The sequence below is a fragment of the Carcharhinus amblyrhynchos genome, chromosome 7 (genome assembly GCF_965287045.1).
Source record: "Carcharhinus amblyrhynchos chromosome 7, sCarAmb.v2.hapA, whole genome shotgun sequence".
NCBI classification, from domain to species: Eukaryota; Metazoa; Chordata; class Chondrichthyes; order Carcharhiniformes; family Carcharhinidae; genus Carcharhinus; species Carcharhinus amblyrhynchos.
In genome coordinates, this window is record NC_137330.1 from 82,779,437 (window position 1) to 82,804,655 (window position 25,219).

Here is a 25,219-nt window from a genome sequence, read left to right on the forward strand (position 1 = left end):
CAGGTGGGATGTGCTTTGAGATTGGTGAGCAAAAAGTGAAACTCACAGAAGAAGAAAAATGCTGAAGTATATAAAGAGATGCTGCCTGTATCCCAAAGGCATAAAGCCCTCAAAAGGGAAGTTAGCATGGTTTTAGAAACGATAAGTCATGCCTCATGAATTTATTGAAATTCTTTGAGGAGGTAACTGGGTTTTTTAAGGAGGGCTGTGCAGGAGACATACTTTCATTGGAATGCCTGAAGGTGTTTTGTGAAGTCCCAGATGTGGAACTTTTAAATGAGATTGCCATTATTGGTATAATGACAAATTAGTTAGCAGTACACTCAACTGTTTTTAATTTGATATTGTTTGCTTAGGAAAAAATCAAACTCTCCAAAAATTCACATTATGTTTAAATAGAATGGCACAAAATACTATTTTAGTTAAGGAGGAAAGAAAATAAAATTGACAGATTATCCAAATTATGTAACTTTGAATTTAGAGCAATAAGTTGCATTGAAAATTTAATTCTGCAGTTCAGAGCAGAAAATAAATAGAGTTTAACCAGTATTGTTTGAGCATTTTCTGTGAGAATTCTTATTCTTTCTGCTACGGGTGAATAATATGACTGAAGTGTCAGTAAATCTGCTGGTGAACCAAGCTGCAGAGCTAGTTTAGAACAAAGTATCTCAATCAGGGGATGCACTTTATGTACCACTGGTGGGCATGTTTTCCGTAAAATAGGGTAGGTGCCCATCCCATTTCCTTTCCAACAACCCGTCCGAGTTCACATTCATGTTATGGTACGTGAGTGTGCTGAAATCAAATACTGCCATATTTAAATAGATAACCAAGGCTTAATTAGACTTGTTATCAAACTAATTGACCCTGATAATATGCTGCCATAAAACAGTTGGTGTGGACATTCAGATGGTAGTGCGCAGCTCAATTATTTCACATAAATTCTTCAAAGAGTGGGATGGAAGAGGAGTGTTCTATCTTTGGGGGCTACGGTTTGTGGATTGTGGTGCAGGAGCAGTTCCCCTAAGATGGAATGTTAGGGGGACTGCTTATCCCCTGTCCTTCCTTTTTTCTACCTGGTTGCTGCCTTAAATCCACCACCTCTCATCCCTTGCCCTCCTCCCTAACCAGCTTGAACCCTCCCTGCCCAAGACTCTGGACTTGTATCCAGGAATCTATTCTTGCTTCCTCACTGTATTTCTGGCAATGCCCATTTTTGGCACTGATGGGACTCTTGGAGTTGCTGGCTAATTTGATTGGAGGACAGCACCTTAGGATGAGGCACCCTTCCCAGTGAGGGTCAGAAGACCCACTGGCTGCCTATTTAATGTGCCTACAGTGAGTTATGGCAGGTTCATCAATTCCAGGATTGTGCACTGATTGACCAGGATATGCTAATGGCACACTAGCTTCACTACTCTGGTGCTGGAAATTAATCTAATGCTAATCCTCATAAGTTACTGTATTCAGGGCACACAGTTTCCTTCCAATCCCTAGTCACTGTCGCCAGCACAGTATCACTTTTTTGCCTCTGGACCTTCACAAGACTTGAACCTGAAATCACTGCTTGACCTCAGGTTCTACATAGAATCATAGAAACCCTACAGTGCAGAAAGAGGCCATTTGGTCCAATGAGCCTGCACTGACCACAATCCCACCCAGGCCCTACCTCGTATCCCTACATATTTACCCGCTAATCCCTCTGACCTACACATCTCAGGACACTAAGGGGCAATTTTAGCATGGCCAATCAACCTAACCTGTATACCTGTGGGAGGAAATAGGAGCACCCGGAGGAAACCCACGCAGGCACGAGGAGAATATGCAAACTCCACACAGACAGTGACCCAAGCCAGGAATTGAACCCAGGTCTCTGGAGTTGTGAAGCAGTAGTGCTAATCAGTGTGCTACCATGCCACCCAACAGGTGCATCAACAGGGCCAACATAAATGTTGTTAAACAAACAGCATTTTATCAGGCACCTGCACTCGGGGCACAGTCCTGCCTCTGAAAACATTTTTAAAACTTGATCCAGATTGCTAAAGTGCTGCTCCTCAGTCTTCCCTGTAATTTAGATGTATCCAAGTAGACTGCAACGTGAGGAATGCCTTGCAACAAATTTTCCATCGTTCTTTGAAAACTAACTGGACTGGAAGATGCCCTAAAAAAAAACGTTTGTACTTAAATAGACTTTGATACACGTTAATTGTAACACACTGCTTAGAGTCCTCCTCTAGGAAGAGTTTTTGATGTGCGTGACTTGTGCTATTTTGAAAATACCTTGCCTCCTGCAGGAGTTGAAAACAAATCCTCCACCCTAGGAAAGTATGTAACTTGGAAACCTGGTTAATGGTGAGCTCATAGTCACCATATGAGCACTGTACCATCATTTTTAAGGACAGGAATGATTGGAGCTGCACAACAAGAAACATAGGCTCAATGATTCCAAGCCTTTGGAGCCATTCTAACTCCTCATTCTCATGGCATAGGGTACTGTTCTGGACCTGAAAAGGCACAGAATAGTCTGAGGATCTGCATCCAATTCCATGGTAGTATCACACAATGGGGATGATTTTGCCATTTTTATTTTAAGTGCTCACTCTGCCTGCAGATTTTTGAGTGCATCAGATTTGTGCTGCAGAAGTTGGTGAGCAGGACTTAACATGCTGGAAAGTTTACAGAGGGAGATAGTACTCATGTACAGGCCTCTGATGCTGCACATGCACATTAGCAGTAGCAGGGGTCTGACAGAAAAGAGAGAGCTATCGGGCCCCTGATACTGCAGGCTGCCTGAAGCAGCTTCGTCCCCCTGCAGTCACCTGAGATACAGCGTCCCCCAATGCCACACCATCTCCCAGACTGATTACAGACCCACCTACCCCCACCAATTGCTGCAGAGTGGCAGTGGGTCTCCTCTCCCTCCCTCCCTCCTTCCCACCAATAGTTGCCAGTATGGCATTTCTCAAGGGGCATGTCCCCCTTGTCCCCTTGCCCTCGGCCTCCCATGGAGTCTCAATGGCGTCTGGTTCCACCAGAGAGGTCAAGTTAACTGCTGCCCATTCATGGGGAGAATGTTTATTCCTCACTAGCTAGAACCTTTCCTGGAGAGATCATAAAGAGGGGTTCGAGCCTGGACGATTGAGCACCAGGCTCACTAAGCAGATGCAAATACCCATTTTAATAAATTTAAATATATTAACCTGCCTTTTGCTCATTTCTGGTGAGAGGCTGACCATGCAGGTTATCCAGTGATTGTAAAATGGCACCGGCTGTGAAAACCAGGGCTAATTACGGTCAGCGCTTTACAGCCCACTTTACCACCTTGAGCAGTTTTCTTGCTATGCCTTTACTTTGCCTTTCCCATCCCTGCAGTTTTTGCTGACTGCCTTTGTTGCATTGGTGATGAACGGTGTCCATAAACTCTCAATGATTCGAGTAGTGTGGACCTCCACGTGTAAAATATTCCACAGCTTTCACCTTTCAGCTTTCTGCTTGCAGCTTCTTTCTGTATTTGGTGCAGTGTCCCTGCCTGGGCACCGTCTCAATATTTGAACATTGCTGGCAGCCATTTCCATGCCCGAAAAATTCCTAGAGCTGCCTTAGAAATCAGTTTGACTTCCCCCAACAACCACACTGAATGCTGTCCTTGTCAATGCCGCAGACCCAGCCTATCTCTGAGTATATCTTCTAAAACTATTCTGAAATCAGTGTTCTGAAAGCTGACATAATTCTGCCATAAAGTTAGCAACCAATTGATCTACTTTTCAAAAATAGCTATGAAATCTGAATCTCCGAACAATCACCAAGGGCAATGGTGATTCTGGACCAAAGCAACTATATCTGCAAATGAAATCTCCCCTTGTTTTCTTGGCGAACAGCTTCCTCATCAACCTATGTCTTCACACCATGCTAACTCAGTAGAATCAAGCCTGCTTTGCTTCATCTTCTTCTATTCCATTTGCTAATCGAAAATGCTGCAACTTCTCCACATATTCAGTCCATGTCTCATTGAACGCACTGACCACCCCAAACATAGCCATGGTGCTTCTTTCTTAAAATTCTATCAAATCAACCCTAGATGAAAACTAGCTCCTCTATGATTCGCATAGTGTGGACCTTCACACCTAAAATATTCCATAGCTTACGCCTTCCTGCTTGCAGCTTCTTTCTGTATTTTGGTGCAGTGTCTCTGCCTGGGCACCTTCTGAATATCTTGAACATTACTGGCAACCATGTTCATGCCCTGAGAAATTTGTTGTCACACTGAACATCAAAAACTTTGTTTTCTTTACTTGCCGTTTTCTCTTCATTGCCAAAAAAGATCTGGTAACTTGAGACCACAATAAAAGCAGTCAAATGTGTTGTTTAAGTTAAAAGTATATAATAAAATAACTAACTCAGCAGAACAGTAAAAAGTGTGAAGACAAGAGCGCAAGGAAAAAGGTCTTGCTTGCAGAACATTTATTCATTTATGGGATGTGGGCATTACGAGCTGGACCAGCATTTATTGCCCATCCCTATCTGCCCTCCATTTCAGAGGGCATTTAAAAGCCAACCACACTGCTCTGGATATACTTGTAGACCAGACCAGGAAAGGGTGGCAAATTTCCTTCCCTAAATGATGTAGTAAACTAGATGGATTTTACGACAGTTGAAAATTTCACATTTCTTATTGAATTCAAATTTCAGCATTCACTGTGGTGAGATTTGAACTTGGGTCCCCAGATTTTGCTCTGGATTACTAGTCCAGTGACAATACCATGACTGGAATACCTGCCAAAGCTTATATCTGCTCAGAACCCTCAAGTGCCAGTAAAACAACTACGTAACAGAGTGTTCTTATTAGCCATTTCTCTTGAGTTACATTTGTACTCAATAACAATTATCTAATTCAATTGAAGTATTGAAGAAGTAATGTACAGATAAGTGTATAACTTGATTAGCTTGCATGTACTTTAAATTCTGTTGTTTGGATATTTATATGTTTGGGTTATTCCATTTAGGAACAGCTGCAGTGGCAGTTGCAGGTCTGCTGGCAGCTTTGCGCATCACTCAGAACAAATTGTCAGATCACAAGTTCTTATTTCAAGGTGCTGGAGAGGTAAGTCAGCAGGTGATAACCAATAACTAGCAACTTCAATTATTTAATGTTCCACCGCTCATGATTAAGATCTTTAAAAAGTGATGTTGGTACTGGTGTAATGGGCCAAGCGTGTCTCTCAAATTGGTTCAATATACTATTTATAGTTTTCGGAAATATTTTACAATTTTGTTCAATAAATTGAACTTATGCCATAGCTGGCTGTCCCTTCCCTGATTTCTCTACATTGCCACCTGACTTAAAAAGCATTTTATTCTAACCTTTTGCAGAATGTTTAAAATTGAATTATTTGGTTAAGCGTGGTGGATGTCTGGGCTGTGAAGCCTGTAGATTCAAATTAGTGTTTTTAAGATGATTGAAATAAAAAACATGCTGTTGACACATTTGTGATCAAATGAACACCTGTGCAATGCATGGGTTAATGAAAACCATTAAACATTGCAATAGTCTTTTGTATCCTGTCACCCAAGCATTAATAGGATTGATCCAAATCCAGTGTGGCTTGATTTGAAATCTGAAGTCCAACAATACTTTAGCATATTAATTTTGAAGTATTAGTATTAATCAAAATGCAAGAAACGTGTCTTCTCATCAAATTGGACCTCAGGTTATTACATAAGAACATAAGAACATAAGAAATAGGAGCAGGAGTAGGCCATCTAGCCCTTCGAGCCTGCCCCGCCATTCAATAAGATCATGGCTGATCTGTCGTGGCTCAGTTCCACTTTCCCGCCCTCTCCCCATAACCCTTAATCCCTTCTCTTATCAAAAACCCATCAACCCGCTTCTTAAAAATATTTAGCGAGGCAGCCTCCACCACTTCAACGGGCAGAGAATTCCAGAGATTCACCACCCTTTGAGTGAAGAAGTTCCTCCTCAACTCCGTTCTAAACCGCCTCCCCTTTATCTTGAGGCTGTGCCCCCTAGTCCTACTGTCTTTTTTGAGCGGGAAGAGTCTCTCCACCTCTATCCTATCCATCCCATTCATCATCTTATACGTCTCAATGAGATCTCCCCTCATTCTTCTAAACTCTAACGAGTACAAGCCTAGTTTATTCAGCCTCTCCTCATAGCTCAATCCCCTCAACTCCGGTATCAGCCTAGTAAACCTCCTCTGCACTCCCTCCAGGGCCAAAATATCCTTGCGCAGGTGCGGCGCCCAAAACTGCACACAGTACTCCAGCTGCGGCCTCACCAATGCCCTATACAGCTGCAGCAAGACCTCCCTACTTTTATATTCAATCCCCCTCGCTATGAAGGCCAGCATCCCATTCGCCTTCCTGACCACCTGCTGCACCTGCAAGTTACAACTGAACTAAAATAAGAATTACAAAGTCAGTCACTGTGGAGGTAATATAGTTTCTGGATTCCCACTGCCGTGTGCAACATTTTATGGATTGCAGTTTTTCACCAATAATTCACATGTCGAGACTATAATTTCACTTTGTAATCAACAGAGTGGTTTTGGAGTGGAATTATTGTAGCAATTACTACACTCACACACTGTCCGTACTCAGGAACAGTGCATCGCGTGGCAACAAGTGACAAATTGACAAGAAGTGATAAATTGGAAGAGGGAAAAACAGAGTTACGTTAATTTAAACAGCTGCATTACAAAGCTATTTTTAAAAGCTACAGATTTGTAATACTGTCTTGCATTTTAGCTAAGAAAAAGTAGGTTTCAATATTTTAAAATCTGATTTTTTTCTCCCCCACCCCCCTGCTCCTAATTTAGGCTGCCATGGGGATAGCACATCTCATTCTGATGGCAATGGAGAAGGAAGGGATACCTCGGCAGCAGGCTGTTTTTAAAATTTGGATGGTTGACTCTAAAGGTCTCATTGTTCAGGTACAAACAAAAACATCGTGAAAACATTTTGACATGTGAGGGTTAGAGACTGGGGGCAATTCTCCTTGCCCGCTACACTGGTCTGAAGGCTGGGAGACATCTGTGGAGGCCATTCTGCAGGCTCCCCACTGGGAGCCACTATCTCTGCGTATCTCTGGACTCCAGATTTTGGGCATCATCAGCTCTGCGCCGGAAATCGGTACAGAAATTATTTAAATGTTATAATTTTAATTTCCATTTCATTAGCAGGCCCAGGACTTGTGTCTCCAGGCCCGCTAGCCTCTTTGCTCCTCCCCCCTACCCCCCGGATCCTCACCAGGAGTGTTCACTCCAGCCGGGTTTATAACAGCTCCCCACTAACAGGGAGCTAGTGGTCTGACCCAGTTGGAATGAAGGGAGGTCATGGAGGTTCCCCAGTGGGTTGGAGGTCTTTTTGTGTGTATGTGTGGGCGGGGGTGGGAGGGTGCCTCCTGGGCATTGCCAGCCTGGGGCAAAATGGCAGTACCCACCGGGATTGGACAAGGCCTGTGGAGTTGGGGGGGGCATAGCCTATGTGGGGGGAGATGAGTGGGAATGGGGTGTCCTGCTGCCACACTGCAATTGGGATCAGTGGCAGAGGTAGGGGAGAGGCTGATTGGGGCTGGCTATTGTGGGGGGGTGCATTTGGTCATCAGGACTGCGGGGACATGGGGGACATTGGGGAACAGGGTCTGCTGGGGAGAAGTGGTGGGGTGGGGAGACATGGGCTGGTGTGGAGAGGGTGAGGGGAGACTTCAGGAGAGGTCTGGCAGGCCAAGGCTTTTGGGGGGAGCGGTTCCTTGCCAGCAAATGGAAGATTGCTGTGCTGGCCACTGCACATGTGCCGAATTCAGCGCATGTGCAGTGGCCGCTCAGTGCAATGCTGCCGGCCTCTCCAGCAAGAATAGGCCCCACCCCTGGATTTTCAACGTGAATCACGTTAGGGCACTATGCAGTGCTTGGTGTGGGAGATTCATTTTGAAAATCCTGCCAAAAAACCTGCAAGAGTTACTCCCATTTGTACATGAATTTGGCACTTTTTTGGGAAAATCTCTTCCATTATGTTTGGTGGTGCTGCTGCTTCTACAGAATATGTTAAATTCAGCTCTATCCACTGATCAGTGATGAGGTACAGAATGTGCCAGGTTGTAATGTTACAAGTTATGCTAGTGTACAATTCTGATGGTGAAGGCCTGAAGTGTCTCATAGATGCCATTTTTATCTTTCTTTCCTTGTTCCTACTTAGCACTGTGATAGTACCACACTAGCTTAAGTAGGAGGTATTTAATGTGAATATAAATCTTTTTAAAGGTGTTGTGTTTATTGCTATCAAAACTATTATAATTGATGAGGGGTGTAAGGGAGGGACAGCAACTCGCACAGGCCATGCAGATCAACATGGACAGAAACATTGGAGCGGCTCATCCTGTATTAGTCTTCATCTTCATCCAACTCTTACCAGTGGCTTCAAGTAGTTGTTAGCCTGCAAACCACATCCCAGTAAACTAGCACAACAAGCTGGTCAAATCAGGTGTGGGTAGCTGTTGGATCTCCTGCCCTCAGCAGCTTAGGGATTTGTCTACCCTAGTATTTGAAGACTGATTCTGGCACATTTTGAGACAAATTCAAGGTCTACCTAAATTGAAGGTATTATGTTGTGGGATGTGTCGATCTTGACAAGAAACACAAGATGTCCTGATCACCCACTGCATTCAAATCCATCTCCATCTGTCTGGGCACATTTTGCCACTAGATTGAGGAGAGACGTTGGTGAAGAACACCTCTCCCTCACTGTGACCAAGTCATGTTGTTCTTCTTTTGATCATTTGCCACCAATTATCTATCTGGCACTAGTGCTGTGTCAATGGATGAGTCACATAGCAGCAAGAGTGGATTCACCTGTAAAATGGCAGCTCAGGCCGTAGGTTACTTCACTGGAAAGAAGCATAAGTGGAACTCAGTAGTCTCCTGAGTGACCGGGCATTCCTTTTGAGGGCCACACTTCTCACCTTTCTTCATGAGGAAGGGGCTAGATAAAATGCCCAAAACATTGTCTGCTCCACCCCTGACCAGAAGACCACAGATGGCATGATCCAATCAAAATAGTTGTACGTAAATCTCAAAAAAGAAAGTTTATGGTGACATGGGTCATTGTTGGTCCATGGAACATGTACACCCTCACCAACAATAGCACAGCTGACAGACCTGGGAGTGCTGCTTTTGTCAGTAGAGAGCTGGCTAGGTACAATGTCCAGGTTGATGCCCTCAATGAAACCAATCTACCTGTTCAAGGAAATCATTGCAGGTTACACATTCTTAAAGTAGCTGTGGAAAAGGAGAGCGACATGAAGCTGACGTAGGCTTCGCTGTCATGAACCATTTCGTCTGTAAGTTGACTTGTCTTCCCAAGATGGTTTATGATCGTTTGATAGCGCTTAAACTAATGTGTGACAGCAGGAAAACAGCTCTCAACAGTCTGTGCGCTCCTATCATTACTATTCCTGATGAAGTTAAAGATAAAGGGCAAAACTTTCCCCCAAAAGTTTAAGTGCCATAACAGTGTGAAAATGGGAGTCCTCCGTGACGGCCTTTTGGGTGAGCTCAGCATTGCAATCTTCTAGCACTCTTGCCAGTTTTTTTGACAGCTGGGAGCTTTGCAGTAGCCAGAGGAGGTGGCAGCAGAGCCTAAGCATGCTGGTGAGACCAGCTGCAGAGCTCTTGGGTGCCATTGTACAGGGTGTCCCAATCTGACAGTGAATCCGGAGACCTTTTGTCACTGACGCACACCACCACCCACAATCATTGGTGACATTGCTACCCGTCGCATCACACCAATATGGGGTTCCCATTGGAGCATCAGGACCCTCCTGATGAGTCCCCTGTGGACACGACACATTTGTCATTAACTAAGACAATGTAAGATATTCCGTTATGTTGGTTCCTTCATCAGCAGACTCAGACTTAGTCTATCATCTATGTCATTTAGAACTTGCCTAGTTCAGTCAGCAGTGGTACTCTGAGCTATCAAGGTAAACATTAAATTCATCCTCCATTCTGTGCCTTTACTTCAGTCAGGTTTGGCAGGATGGGAGAGCTGATGGAGTCACCAGGTGAATTTCGGATATTGTGGGAGTGCTGATCAGAGAAGAATGTCAGATCGGGCGCTTTATGTACCAGACATTTGACAAATGGATTTTACAACCTTTTTAGTTTCAGATTCATTCAAACTGACATCTTTACGATCTGCTGCTGACTGTGTTTTCCCATGTGTTGGGGGAATTATTACAAGATTTTAAGATAGGTCTTTATAACCTAACTCTGCACAATATCGGGATTACAACATACTCTAGAAGGCTGTTTTGGGAATTCCACAGTTAGCAATGCAAGTGATATGTCCAAACTAGTTTAACTGGATCATTTTTTATTCTCTCCAATCTTATTATAGCTTACGAGAACAAAAGTGTGAAACATATTTCTGATGCTTATGACAAATTGCGGATAGTGCAAGTGGAACTGGTTAAATTTCTCTTTGACAATAGTAGAAGATTCATGACTGATCTGTACAACGGGGTAATAAGAACAGCAATTTAGGATATAGTGAATTATGTTAACTGACAAATTTGAGCAGAGATCATCAGAAGGTGGAGTAAATCAAAGGCAAACCTAGATCTACGATTGTGTCTGGCATGTGAACAAATATTCATTTTTGTTGTTCTTTTATTATTGTTATCCATAACTGCAAAATCTGTCTCTTTACTACACCTCCCCCCCCCCCCCCCCCACCGCCTTCCCCTTACTGTATATGTGTATGTATGTGAAGTTTTGAACAATGCCATCCCCAAGTTTGAATGTGCAACAAACAAACCTGAGTTAATCATAATGCAAATTTGCTGCGTGGCAAAATTGGAATCACAGAACTGAGGATTATTGAAAACGCACCATAGCATACTTTAAAAATTCAAAAACAACTCTGCCTAAGGACGGACAGGGAGAGGGTGCAGAAACTTGGTTTGCCTCTCTCTTATCTTTAACAATTGTTAGGCAAAAATACGATAGCACATGAGCAAATTAAGTCATTGGATAGTGGCAGGATGTCCTTGTTGGTTTGGGTGTATAAGGACCAAATGTTGGCGATGGTCATAGCATAGAATCCCTACAATGCAGAAATGATAAAATCAGCCTTAGAAATCATAGAAATCCTACAGTGTGGAAGGAGGCCATTCGGCCCATCAAAGCTGCAACAACAACAATCCTACCCAGACTCTATCCCATATATTTACCCTGCCACTCCTTCTAACCTAAGCATGCCAGGATACTAAGGGTTAATTTAGCATAGCCAATCAATCTAACTTGCACATCTTTGGATTGTGGGAGGAAACACCCAGCGGAAACCCACGCAGACATGGAGAATGTGCAAACTCCTCACAGACAGTGACCCGAGCCAGGAATTGAACTCAGTTCCCTGGAGCTGTGAGGCAGCAGTGCAGACCACTGTGCTGTCATTCAGGAGGCGATTCAGCCCATTGAGCCTGTATCAACAACAATCCTAACCAGGTCTTATTCCAGTAACCTCTCACATTTACCCCGCCAGTCCCCCTGACACTAAGGGGCAATTTTAGCATGGCCAACCCACCCAGCTTGCACATCTTTGGACTTACATTCTGACATCAGCAGGAGGTTTCTTTAGTCTTACTTGACATGAGGCTGAGCCTTCAAGGGTCCAGAAATTGATGAAGCCTCTCTTGACTAGTTCCTATCTCTCCCAGCTGACTAAAGATTTCAGTGAAATGGAGTTCACGTTCTCATTTGTCCCAAAAGTGTAAAATCCTGCAGTCAACAGAGCTTTCCATGGTTCACCCCTTGCTCGCATTGAATTCTCGTGGTGGGCAGGCTGGTAAAATTCCACCTAGTGTCTCTGGGGTTGGTTTGTCTGACCAATGAAGCAAGGAATTCTTAATAATAAACTATATGGATTTACCTTCTATTCCCTTGCATACAAATGATTGAAAATGTCAGATGTTGGCTAACTTGCATTTTATATGCTTTAATGGGAATTACTATTCCCAATTCACTCTGCTGCATTTAATATAATGGTAAATTCTTCAAATAACTTCTACAGAGGTGCTTTGGGAGGAAAGAAATGCATCTCTAGGAGCCCCTCTATTACTAAATCAATTGCAGTCACGCACACTACAATGACCTTTCAGCTCGCACCATACTGTGGTGATAATGAAGCTATCAACTGGAAAGAAACTGGAATGTTATTAAATGCTACTTGCGTGCACTAAATATAAGCTGCAGACAAAACAAAAGGGATATGTACAGCATCTGGAGGATAGAATAGTCATTGTACAAAGTGGGTCTATCCTCTAAGACTCATTGCAACACAATAGTCTGCTTTTGGTTGAAGCTGCCATAAAATATTAAAATCTTGCCAACGATATTTGAATAGTCAGACAGATGTTAGCAGTGTTTTTCACCTTGGAAGAGGAATAAAAGTTCACGACAAGAGATCAAACTTAGAATCACAGGAAAAGAAATAGGCTGTTCAACTTCAGCCTATTCTGCTATTCCGTGAAATTGTGGCCGAACTGCAATGTAATCACTCTGGCTACAAAATTCAATCAAAATTAGTTTGAAATTTTCAATTGACTTGCCCTTAACGGTTCTCTGGAGGAGAGAGAGTTTCAGATTGCCACTATCATTTGTGTGAAGAAGTGCACCCTGACGTCACCTCTGAATGGACTACATGTAATTTTATGGCTGCAGATTTTCAACCCACACAGTGAGATTTGATTGGGAATATTATCACAATATGAATTATTCTAATGAACTTGAGGGTAACACTTGTTAATTGTTTGGAATATGAGCTAGTGCTGCCAATTTTGCTGCCCATCCCTAATTGTCCTTGAGAAGATGCATTATTACGTTTAAGATCCTGTTTAAAACAGGCTGGTCTAGTTGTGATATAACTGCACTTATAGTAGAGGCCCAAGGGTTCAAAGTTCACAACAGCACTGGTGGAATTTAAATTCAATCAATAATCTGTAATTGAAAAGTTAATCTTAGTAATGGTGACCATGAAACCATCTGGTTCATTGATCAGCCATTCTTAGCTGGTTTGGCCTACATGTGACTCCAGACCCACAACAGTGTGGTTAACTTTCAAGTGCATTCTGAAAATAGTGTGGTGTGCCATTCAAGGACAATTAGAGATGGGCAGCAAATGCTTGCCTTGCCAGAGGCACCCGCATCACATGAATGAAAAAAGCATGAGAAAGTGCTGGATATCAATGTTGTTTCATCCATAAGGCACATTTTATCAAAACTTTAAATGTTTTGCATGCAGGCACACCTGGTTCAAATTGAACATTCCCATATGAAAAATAAAGTGCTGTTTTGTAAAAGGTGATGAATTTTATTTCAAATGGGAAGAGAATTAAGTATTTCCTGGGAAATGGTGCCATCTACTGGCTAGTGACAAGGCCAGTATGTTTTTCAAATTTCCTGGTCAATCCTTACAGTTGAGAGTGATTTGAATGCATTTCAGTAAGTTTGGGCTGCAATTTGCCAAGATACGTTCTTTGCCAGAATTGCTGCATGACATGATTGGCTCTTGAAAGACCTTGGCTTGAAACTTAGGAATGTAGGTAACAATGAGGATAGTAACATACTTTAGGATGACATAAACTGGTGAAATGGGCAGATGTATGGCAGATGAATTTTAATACAGAAAACTATGAAATGATACATTTTGGGTGGAAGAATGAGGCAGTATAAATAGAACAACGTTAGAGGAGTTGTGATTGAGACCTGTGGTGTGTGTACAGAAATCTTTGAAGACGACTAGACAAGTTGAAGGTTATTTTTGGTAAGGAAGTTGACCTAAATTCTGCCATCATAATTTTAATTGCCTCATGATTGGCAACCTTCAGCTGACAAGAGCCTGAAGTTTTGAAATTCCCTCCTTCACTCTCCTGCCCCTTGACCTCACTTTTTTCCATAAGGAGTTCCTTAAAACCTCTTTGACTATGCATCACCTGTCCAATTATCTTGGTTGTGTTTGGTGTCAGAGTTGTTTGTTATTGCGCCTGGTAAGCGCCTTGGGGCATTTTCCCATATTAGTGCTATATAAAGGCAAATCATTGTTGCAAAATTTTATAAAACACTGGTTCAGCCTCAGCTGTTTCCAATTCTGCATATCACACTTCTGTAAGAATGCGAAAGCCATAGGGAGGGCGCAGAAGAGATTTACCAGAGCTCAACCAGGGATAAGGGACTCCTGTTTCGTGGTGGGACTGCAGAAGCTGGAGTTATTTTCCTTAGAGTAGAGAAGATGAAGGGACAATTTTATAAAGATGCTGAAAATCATGAAGGGTTCTGATAGGTTAAATGAGGAGAAAGTGTTTCCAGCGGCAGAAAGATCAGTAACCAGAGGGCACAGAATGAAGGTGACTGGCAATAGAGCCAGACCAGACTTGAAAGAAAAGACAATTTACTTAGCAAATTATGGGCTGGAATGCAATGCCTGAAGGGTGGTGAAGAAGGCTCAGTAGTAACTTTCAAAAAGAGAATTGAATGCACACTTGAAGGGAAAAATTTACAAGCAAATGAGAATAACTGGATTGCTCCACCAAATAGCCTGTGCACTCACAATGGGCTTAATGGCATCCTTCTGTGTGATATTATTCGTTGATTCTATAGAGATGCCTTTAAATGAACCAACAAAGTTTCTCAAAAGCTGCCATTGTACAATTCAAGTAAATATAAAGTTTACAAAGTATCTTTTTATCATGGCTTACATAAGAACTAGGAGCAGGGGTAGGCCATCTGGCCTCTTGAGCCTGCTCTGCCATTCAGAAAGATCATGGCTGATCTTTTTGTGGACTTAGCTCTACTTACCTGCCTGCTCACCATAACCCTTAATTCCTTTGCTGTTCAAAAATTTATCTATCCTTGCCTTAAAAACATTCAATGAGGTAGCTTCAACTGCTTCACTGGGCAGGGAATTCCACAGATTCACAACCTGTTTTGTGAACAAGTTCCTCCTCAACTCGATCCTCAATCTGCTCCCCCTTATTTTGAGGCCATGCCCCTTAGTTCTAGCTTCACCTGCCAGTAGAAACAACTTCCCTGCTTCTGTCTTGTCTTGTCCCTTCATAACAAATATTTCTATAAGATCTCCCCCCATTCTTCTGAATTTCAATGAGTATAGCCCCAGTCTACACAGTCTCTTCTCATAAGCCAACCCTGTTAACTCTGGAATCAACCTAGTGAATCTCCTCTGCACCTCCTCCAGTGCCAGTATATCTTTTCTCAAATAAGGAGACCAAAGCTGTACCCAGTATGCTAGGTATGGCCTCACCAGCATTTTATATGCTGCAACATAACCTTGCTGTTTTTACACCCTTTTCTTATTTAATTTCTCACATTAAAATTTCTCTAATGGCTGATGATGTTTGATTTACAGATTTTAAGATTCTTTTGTACAGTGGAATTGAATAGAATTTCACATGGAGTTGAATCAAAATAAAAATGAAGGGGGTAATTTTAACCTGACCTTCCTGCAGGGGAAAATGATGTGGTCAGATGAACCACACAATAGATCAATTGATGTGGTCAGATGGGGAAGGCAGTGATGTAGTTTTAATTGCTGGACTAGTAATCCCGAGATCCAGAGCAATGCTCTGGGGACCTGGGTCCAAATCCCACCATGGTAGATGGTGAAATTTAAATCCAATTAAAAAAAAATCTGTAGACTAGAAGTCGATGATGACCATGAAAATCACTGCCAATTGTTGTAAAATGCTATCTGGTTGATTAACGCACTTTAGGGAAGCAAATCTGATTTGGCCTATATGTGACTTCTGGCCCACATCAGTGTCCTCAGGGATGGGCAATAAATGCTGACCCAGCCACTCCCTACATCCCATGAATGAATAAAAAAACAAACATCCTAAATATAGTCAAAGGAAGATCAAGTGGCGCAGTCAAAGACGCATCATCTTTCCTCCAGATTCTTTCCTACTGGTTTTGCATTCTGATAACAAACTTATGGATTGAATTCAAAAGCAGACCTGTCAACAGCTGTCAACTGCTACTGGTTGCAATTGTGTGTGATTTAAGTTGGGCTATGACTTCCCTGTTTGTTTACCTGTATTATCAACACTGTTTTGGAATAATTTGTTTTGTTCAGTCAGATTTAGTTTAACACAGAGCTTTAAGTAATTAAGCTAATTTGAGATTTAAAACTAGACTATTGTACGAATACAGTGCAATTTCTGGGTATTAGCTAAATGGCTGGAGGCACCATTAGAAACACATTGCACGGTGCATTTTCCAGTTGATAGGATCAACAGTGTAACCGGTGACTGTATCGAAAGGCTGAAATACCATTTGACTATGCAATTGTCGACATGTCCATCTGTTCTAGATTGTTGGTTGTTTGCTGTAAGTTGTACTCAGTTGGAATGGGCTTTGACAATATGTTCACAGGCAAGCTTAAATAATCAGTAAAATGAAAATAGTAGTAGAGTGACGACTTCAGCCATATCTTGATGTGTTTTCCTTCCTTTCTTGTTGACACTTTTTCTTGGCTTTACTTTTTTTTTGTTTGCCCCAGCACTGTTTTTGACATCATTGCATTTCCTAATGGGAGTCTCCCTATCTGGTAGATTTGGAAAAAGACTGGAGCCTTGTATAGATGTCTGACTGCACGAGAAATTGTGCCCATCTACTGATATTTGCACTTTTGTTTAGTGGCGGATTTCACCTTGTCAACAATGCACTTATGCAGGTTTTTTCCTAAAAAAAAAGGTTGAGACAAGTAGTTCAACGGCATCGCCACAATGTATGAAGTTTTGACTAACCCTAAATTGATGCAGCCAAATCCCACATCTTGTGCTTTGAGCAATGCTGGATAAATGGGACTTACCATGATACGACTGATTTCAGAGTTTGACGCATCGAATTCAGTATAAATGAAGATGTAAAGCAAACTATCCTTTAATATAGTAGACTTGGTTATGAGCACATGACACAGGTTATCAAGGACCCAGGTTCAATTCTGGCCTCAGGTCACTGTGTCTGTGTAGAGTTTGCACATTCTCCCCATGTCTATGTGGGTTTCCTCCCTCACTTCAAAGATGTGTGAGTTAGGCTAATTAACCATGCTAAGTTACCCCTTTGTGTCAGTGGGACAAGCAGTGTGAATATGTGGGGTTATGGAGATAAAGCCTGGGTAGGATTGTTGTCGGTGCAGACTTGAGCCGAATGGCCACCTCCTACACTGTAAGGATTCAATGATCTGAGACATTGCAACTTTGTTTTAAATTTGGAAATGAGAAGGAAGGACTTTAAATTGATTTGCCAATAACATCTAATGTGTTTTTTTTCTATTTTTTGTCTTAAGGGACGTGACAACCTGACCAAAGAGAAATTGCTGTTTGCTCACTCACATCCATGGCTGAAGAACCTGACTGATGCGGTTCACTGTCTCGAGCCTACTGCACTTATAGGTACATTGCAGTTTTTTTTTTGCTTGCTCTGCTGTCTCCTGTACAATGTTTGCCCTCTCATTACTCAAATCATTTGACTACTATCTCAAATTCCTTCCTTACAGCATATACATCCTAGAAGCCCATTTAGTTTTCTTTGGCACCGTCAGGTCATCAACTGGCACAACATTACTGCTACCTTCACTGTTTATGATCCTGCTTCCTCATCAAATCTGACATGGCAGATATTGGATTGCTGCAGAATGACTTTTAAAGATACTGATTTCATAGAACCCCATAATATGCAGAAAAAGGCCATTCAGCCCATTGAGTCTGCATCGACTCTCCAAAGAGCATCTTACTCAGGCCCTAATCCACCTAACCGGCACCCCTTTGGACAGGGGGAGAAACTGGAGCACTGGAGGAAATTCCCACACACATGGGCGGAACTTGCAAACTCCATATAGCCAGTCACGCAAGGCAGGAATTGAATCTGGGTCCCTAATGCTGTGAGCAGTAGTGTTAACAACTGTACCACCCAATTAAATTTTGATTATTGACCAAAGTAAATTAAATCACGGAGGCCTAAAGCCTAGCAGTGAGTTAATATAATTTATTTCAGAGACTCAAAAGAGCAAGGCAGATATGGAGCTGTACTGCTAATGTTACTTTCTTGAACTAGTTTCCCTCATATTTCCCTCGTCCTATCTGAGTTGCTCATGTCTATTAAACCCATCTTTTACCCTTTTCCCCCACTCTCCACTATACTGCTGACTACTCAACTCCTGGCTTCCATGTTAGCTGACATTGTAAATGGTTTTCACTTCCCATGTCATCCCTTCCCCCTCCTCAAAACACCAACCCTTGACTCACTGTTCTTGCAAACTACTGTCCTTTCTCCAACATCATTTCCTTTCCAAAGTTTCCCAAATCTGTTCTTTCCCAGAACTCCATGCTTGCATCCGTCCAATCCGGTTTCTACCCCTGACGCAGTATCAAAATAGCTCTTAGTAATGTCAGAAATCATGTCTTCTTTGACTATGATGGTGATAAACTTCTCCTCCTCTTCTTCCCCCTCCCTTACTTGTCTGCAGCTTTTGATTAGGTTGGATCACACTATCCTTTACACTGTTGTCCAGCTGGGTGAGACTGGAGGACTCCCCTCATCAGGTTTCATTCCTATATCTATATTGTTGCAGCCAGAGGATCATCTGCAATGGCTTCTCTCACCACTCCTGAACCTTTACTCCAGTGTCCTCATGAAACTGTTTTTACCCCTATGCCCCCAGCACTCTGGTATATGCTGCCCCTTGGTGGCATAATTACAAGATATGGCATTAGTTTTCACATGTATATTGATAACACCCAATCACCACCATCTTTATTGACTCATTCATTGTTGCTAGATTATCAGTGTGTCTATATGACACCCAATAATGGGTGGGCAGAAATTTCCTCTACTAAATATTGCTGCAGCTGTATAGGGCACTGGTGAGGCCGCAGCTGGAGTACTGTGTGCAGTTTTGGTTGCCGCACTTACGCAAGGATATTTTGGCCTTGGAGGGAGTGCAGAGGAGGTTTACTAGGCTGATGCCGGAGTTGAGGGGGTTGAGCTATGAGGAGAGGCTGAATAAACTAGGCTTGTATTCGTTAGAGTTTAGAAGAATGAGGGGAGATCTCATTGAGACGTATAAGATGAAGAATGGGATGGATAGGATAGAGGTGGAGAGACTCTTCCCGCTCAAAAAAGACAGCAGGACTAGGGGGCACAGCCTCAAGATAAAAGGGGGGCGGTTTAGAACGGAGTTGAGGAGGAACTTCTTCACTCAAAGGGTGGTGAATCTCTGGAATTCTCTGCCCGTTGAAGTGGTGGAGGCTGCCTCGCTAAATATTTTTAAGACGCGGGTTGATGGGTTTTTGATAAGCGAGGGGATTAAGGGTTATGGGGAGAGGGTGGGAATGTGGAACTGAGCGACGACAGATCAGCCATGATCTTATTGAATGGCGGGGCAGGCTCGAGGGACTAGATGGCCTACTCCTGCTCCTATTTCTTATGTTCTTATGTAAATATTGAAAAAACTGATGTTATTGTTTTCAATTCTGCTCCAAATTCCATTTCCTAGCTACTGACCATGTGCCTCTCCCTGGCAACAGTTGGAGATGACATCGGTCTTTTCACAGTCGCAGTGTCACATTTTGCCCTGGGGATAAGCATCTCTTATATTTGTGCCATCACAAAGAAAGCCTACTTGCACCTCCATTATCTCTCTCAAATTCACCCTCACTTAGTCCATCTGTTGTAGAAACCCTCGTTCGTGCCTTCATAACTTCCAGGTTTGACTATTCCAATCATTCCTGGCTGTCCATTTTCTACCTATTGTAAACCTGAGGTCATCCAAAATTCTGCAGCCCATGTTGTTATTTGTACCAATCCAAGTCATCTATCACCTCTGTGGCTGCTGACTTGCATTAGCTCCCTATTAAAGTAATGCCTTAATTCTAAAATTCTCTGATCCTGGTTATCAAATCTTCCATGGCCTTGCTATTCCTTAACTCTGTAATCTCCTCTGTCCCACAATTCTCCATGATACCTCTAATTCTGGCCTCATTTGCATCAATTTAGTTATTCCATCATTAGGACTGCACTTTTAGTTGTCTGATCTTCAAGCTCTAGAATACCTTACATCCACTTCTCCACCTCTCTATCTTGCTTGTACCCTTTACACATTCCTTAAGACCTACCTCTTTTTAACCAAGCCTTTGGACATCTGACCTGATATTCCCTTGTGGCTGAGTGTCTTGATTTTACCAAGCTCCTTGAAACATTTTTGATGTTTTATTATATAAAAGCATTATATAAACATAAGTTGTTGTATAATTGCAAAGATATAGGGTGGGATTCTGTGGCCTCCCAGCAAGTGTTTCTTGCTAGGAAACCCACAGTGGGCGTGTGCCATCAGCGTGACCATACAATCCCATCAGTGTGAAAGGCTGGAGAATTCTAGCCATAGTGAATGCTGCTGTAAGTTTAACTACTGATTGCAGTAATGATTACTTGATTGTTAACTGTCCATGGGTAGCGTTTTATAGTGTACATGCCTACGGTTTCCATTGAGTAATAGGCTGCTTCCACCTATCCAGTTATGTTCCGGAGTCACCTTGGGCATTTCTCCACAGCTGTGATTGTAACTTTCTTAATAATAATTACAGTGATTATTGTCCTGGGGCTAGCAACTCAGCAGTTGAAAGTTCAAATTCCACTGTGGCAAGATGTGAAACTGAACTTAGACAATCGGATAATTTGTGATCTGACTCCAAATATTCAGAAATGTTGCAAAACTGCTATAAAATACAGTTAGTTCAGTAAGGTAAACTAGCAAAGAGAATCTGCTATTCCTACCCAATCTAGTATGTTTGTAACTCCAGTCCCATAATAAATAGTTGACTCTTAAACTAATAAACTCAAGGGAGAAAGGAATTGAAGGATATGCTAATAAGGTTGGAAGCGAGATGAAAGGAAGTTTATCTGGACAATAAACACAAGCATGAACCATTTAAGCAAACTGGCCTGTTTCCAAAGACTCTAAATCCCATCCTAGAAAATGCAATGTGACGAGCCAAGACTGACTTTGAATGAATGGGTAATGCTGCTTTGCCAGTAGTACTTAGATGTAAATCACAATTTTTTAGAAATGCAAAATGATACATAATGTGGGCAGAATTTAGAGACAGAAACATGGACTCTGTTTACAGGTTGCCAAACTGCTGGGAGACCCACACTACATTTCCACCAGTGGCTCAATGCTATTCTGAGGTAATTGGATACTTACCTGGATCTTATCCTCTGAATTAAAACCACTGTAGAGTGGAAATCCCACCTAATAGGAGTGGGGCCTGCTGCATATATTACACTGGGACCTGCCCAGAGGATTGCTGATAGATCCTCTGGACACAGTTAAGCCTGGTTTCCCAGGAGGAGGGATGGCAGACAGTGAAAGGTGCTGTGGAGGTAGGTCAACAACAAGGGCAGGGTTTCAGGTGAGTCCTTCCACCCCCTCCCAATGCTACGTCCCTTGAACGGGATTGAGTGCCTGTGAACGAGAGTGTCTTTCCCTGTTGGACTTTCACAGGCAGACTCAACCAGGTGTGCTGGGCAGCCTGATGGCGAGTTCCTAGCCTGTCACTTGTTGAATACCACATGTCACTTCTGGGCAGAAAGGCCATCCACAAGCCTTTCCACCACTAATTTAGTTAGAGGTAGGTGATGAAGCAATGGGAATTTAATTCCTCATTATATGGGAATCTCATTTTTGTAACTTAACCTATCAAAGGGCAGTTTTGTTTGATAGGCTGTTTTTCTAAGATTGCAAAGTCCATCGGTACTGTTTGACAACTGGCACTGTCCTTCTCACAATTAGTACTGTGTGCAGTTTTGGGCGCCGCACCTGCACAAAGATATTCTGGCCTTGGAGGGAGTGCAGAGGAGGTTTACTAGGCTGATACCGGAGTTGAGGGGGTTGAGCTATGAGGAGAGGCTGTATAAACTAGGCTTGTACTCATTAGAGTTTAGAAGAATATGGGGAGATCTCATTGAGACGTATAAGATGATGAATGGGATGGATAGGATAGAGGTGGAGAGACTCTTCCCGCTCAAAAAAGACAGTAGGACTAGAGGGCACAGCCTCAAGATAAAGGGGGGGTGGTTTAGAACGGAGTTGAGGAGGAACTTCTTCACTCAAAGGGTGGTGAATCTCTGGAATTCTCTGCCCGTTAATGTGGTGGAGGCTGCCTCGCTAAATATTTTTAAGATGCGGGTTGATGGGTTTTTGATAAGAGAGGGGATTAAGGGTTATGGGGAGAGGGCGGGAAAGTGGAACTGAGCCACGACAGATCAGCCATGATCTTATTGAATGGCGGGGCAGGCTCGAAGGGCTAGATGGCCTACTCCTCCTATTTCTTATGTTCTTATGTTATGATGTTAAGGGTCATGTTAGACATGTTGCATAATTATTCAACAATGCCTCAAGTCCTATGATTTACTCTTCTGGTTCCCTAGTTGTATTCAGGACTGAAGGCAGCTTAATTAATTAAGTTTTCTCTTGCCTTGTATGCAATGAACTGCCATTGCTACTGAGTAGAAAAGTCAAATAAAGGAACGAAATGACCACTTTTCAGACACGATTACATAGAAACTAGAAGCAGGAGTAGGCCATTTGGACTTCTAAGCCTGGTTTACCATTCATCTTGATCATGGCAGATCATCGAATTTAATATCCTGATTTCCTCCTCCCTTACTCCCATATAGAACATAGAACACTACAGCACAAACAGGCCCTTCGGCCCACTGGTTGTGCTGATCACTTCTATACCTACTAAGCCATAGACCTATCTATAACCCCCAATCCCATTAGATCCCATATACTCATCTAGAAGTCTTTTAAAAGACCCCAACGAGTTCACCTCCACCACCACCGACAGCAGCCGATTCCATTCACTCACCACCCTCTGAGTGAAAAACTTACTCCTAACATCTGTACTTGCTTCCCTGCACCTTAAATCTGTGTCCCCTCGTAGCGACCATTTCAGCCCTGGGAAATAACCTCTGAGAATCCACCCTATCTATTCCTCTCAACATCTTATAAACCTCCATCAGGTCGCCTCTCAACCTTCATCTCTCCAGGGAGAAGAGTCCCAGCTCCCTCAACCTACCTTAATAAGGCATGCCTCCCAATCCAGGCAACATCCTTGTAAATCTCCTCTGCACCCTTTCAATAGCTGCCACATCCTTCCTATAGTGAGGCGACCAGAACTGCGCACAGTACTCCAAGTGGGGTCTGACAAGGGTCTTATAAAGTTGCAGCATTACCTCCCGACTCCTAAACTCAATCCCTCGATTAATGAAGACCAGTACACCATATGCCTTCTTGACCACATCCTCCACCTGCGAGGCCGATTTAAGAGTCTGATGGACCCGGACCCCAAGATCCCTCTGCTCTTCAACACAGCTAAGACTCCTACCCTTGATATTGTATTCCTTCATCCCATTGGTCCTGCCAAAATGGACCACTAGACATTTATCTGCGTTGAAGTCTATCTGCCACTTCTCCGCCCAGTCTTGCATCCTATCTATGTCCCGCTGCAACTTCTGACATCTCTCCAGACTATCCACAACACCACCAACCTTCGTGTCATCTGTGAACTTACTAACCCATCCCTCCACTTCCTCATCCAGGTCATTTATGAAAATGACAAACAGCAAGTGTCCTAGAACAGATCCCTGGGGCACTCCATTGGTGACCGACTGCCATGCAGAAAAAGACCCATCCGCAACCGCACTCTGCCCCCTGCAGGCAAGCCAGTTCTGGATCCATAAGGCCAAAGCCCCCTGGATCCCATGCCCTCTCACCTTCTCAAGAAGTCTTGCATGGGGGACCTTATCAAACGCCTTGCTGAAGTCCATGTAAACCACATCTACCGCTCTTCCTTCGTCAATGTGCTCAGTCACATTCTCAAAGAACTCAACCAGGCTCGTAAGGCACGATCTGCCCTTGACAAAACCATGTTGACTATTTCTAATCATTCTAAACTTCTCCAAATGCTCATAAATCTTGTCCCTCAGCCTCTCCATCAACTTACCAACCACTGAGGTCAGAGTCACAGGTCAGTAATTTCCCGGCCTATCCCTGTTCCCTTTCTTGAAAATAGGAGCCACATCCGCAATCCTCCGGAACCTCTCCCGTCTCCATCGACGACGCAAAGACCATCGCCAGGGGCCCTGCAATCACTTCCCTCACTTCCCACAGTAACCTGGGGTACATCCCATCTGGTCCCAGCGACTTGTATCTCTTGATCCCTTTAGCCCCAAGAGCTATATCTAATTTCTTATTGAAATCAGACAATGTTTTGACCTCAACTATATTCTGTTGTAGTGAATTCCACACATTCACCACTCTCTGGGTGAAGAAGTTTCTCCTCACCTCAGTTCTAAAAGGTTTACTCCTTATCCTCAAACTGTGATCTCTAATTCTGGACTCCGCCACCATTGGGAACATTATTCCTGGATCTACCCTGTCAGAATTTTGTGTTTCTATGAGATCCCCTCTCACTCTTCTAAACTCCAATGAATATAATCCCAACCGACAGTCTGTCCTCACGTGACAGACCTGCCATCCCAGGAATCGGCCTGATAAACCTTCGCTGTGCTCCCACTATAACAAGGACATCCTTCCTCAGGTAAGGATTACCTGACGAACTTCAATGCTGACTGCTCACTTTAGTGTCTGACCTCAGTTAGTATTCCCAGAAACTCAAAGCAGGTAAGTAGTGTGATGTATTCACAGAAGCAATTAAAATGTTAAAAAGCCACTATGTAACCCTGAAAGGCAAAGCAGCCATGAGTGGAATTCTCTCATTTTGAGACTGTGTGGTGGCAAATGGCTCCTGTGGCACCTGTTCTGCTGACCAGTATAACAAGATCCTGCACTTGGAACCTCATTAATTCCATACCTTGTGGGCAGGCTGCTGATTTGATCACCTGCTGCCAGCTGGTGGGTTCGAAGGTCGCAGCACCATATTTCACCAAGAATCTCACCAGATTCTTCATGATTGCCTGCCATAAAACCCACCGTGGGTGGATTGGGAAAATTCCATCCACATGACAAGGTACCTCACAAGAGGTTATTGCAGAAGGTCGAGGGACGTGGAGTTGGGGGTAGGGTGTTAGCGTGGATAGAGGATTGGTTGTCAAATAGGAGG

The 25,219-nt window shown here is 43.1% G+C and overlaps 1 protein-coding gene across 1 annotated transcript in view; it reads left to right on the top strand.

Moving 5' to 3' along the window:
* The window catches only part of me1 (malic enzyme 1, NADP(+)-dependent, cytosolic), a 468,354-nt gene that overhangs the window by 376,494 nt on the left and 66,641 nt on the right, over positions 1 to 25,219 (top strand). Inside the window, exons 8-10 of the mRNA XM_080192688.1 lie at positions 5,004 to 5,101; positions 6,837 to 6,950; positions 17,380 to 17,485. Coding sequence (XP_080048814.1) covers positions 5,004 to 5,101; positions 6,837 to 6,950; positions 17,380 to 17,485 — 318 coding nt within the window. The remainder of the gene's footprint in view (positions 1 to 5,003; positions 5,102 to 6,836; positions 6,951 to 17,379; positions 17,486 to 25,219) is intronic.